Genomic DNA, 390 nt, shown 5'->3' on the forward strand with positions numbered 1-390 from the left:
GGGGACCACTCCAGCGCCGTTATTTCGGGTGGCAGCGCCGTCCCCGTTGTCCCAGACCACCCAACACCCCTGTCCCGCTCCCCCAGGTTATACCAGATCCCCTTCGAGATGCCGGAGTGCGGGGAGGAGGCCGAACCCCGCACCCTGCACCTCATCGGTGACTTCTCCGCTCCTGCCGAATTTTTCGTGACCCTGGGGGTCTTCACCTTCTTCTACACCATGGCTGCCCTGGTGCTCTACCTCCGCTTCCATTCCCTCTACGCTGAAAACAAGAAGCTCCCCATCACGGTAAGGGGGATCTCAGCTGGGGAGACGGGTCCTGCTGTGCTCTGGTGCTGAGCCCGGTGTCCCCATGTCCCCCGCAGGATTTTTGTGTCACCGTCTGCTTCG

General features: G+C 62.3%; 1 protein-coding gene across 1 annotated transcript in view; it reads left to right on the forward strand.

Annotated features, from left to right (window-relative positions):
• LOC104542288 (synaptophysin-like protein 2) overlaps nucleotides 1-288 on the forward strand; it is a gene marked incomplete at its 3' end in the record, with an annotated part of 925 nt that extends 637 nt beyond the window's left edge. Inside the window, exon 3 of the mRNA XM_010186543.1 lies at nucleotides 87-288. Coding sequence (XP_010184845.1) covers nucleotides 87-288 — 202 coding nt within the window. The remainder of the gene's footprint in view (nucleotides 1-86) is intronic.
• Between the last annotated feature and the right edge of the window lie 102 nt (nucleotides 289-390).

The sequence above is a fragment of the Mesitornis unicolor genome, unplaced genomic scaffold (genome assembly GCF_000695765.1).
Source record: "Mesitornis unicolor isolate BGI_N332 unplaced genomic scaffold, ASM69576v1 scaffold32296, whole genome shotgun sequence".
Taxonomy (NCBI): domain Eukaryota; kingdom Metazoa; phylum Chordata; class Aves; order Mesitornithiformes; family Mesitornithidae; genus Mesitornis; species Mesitornis unicolor.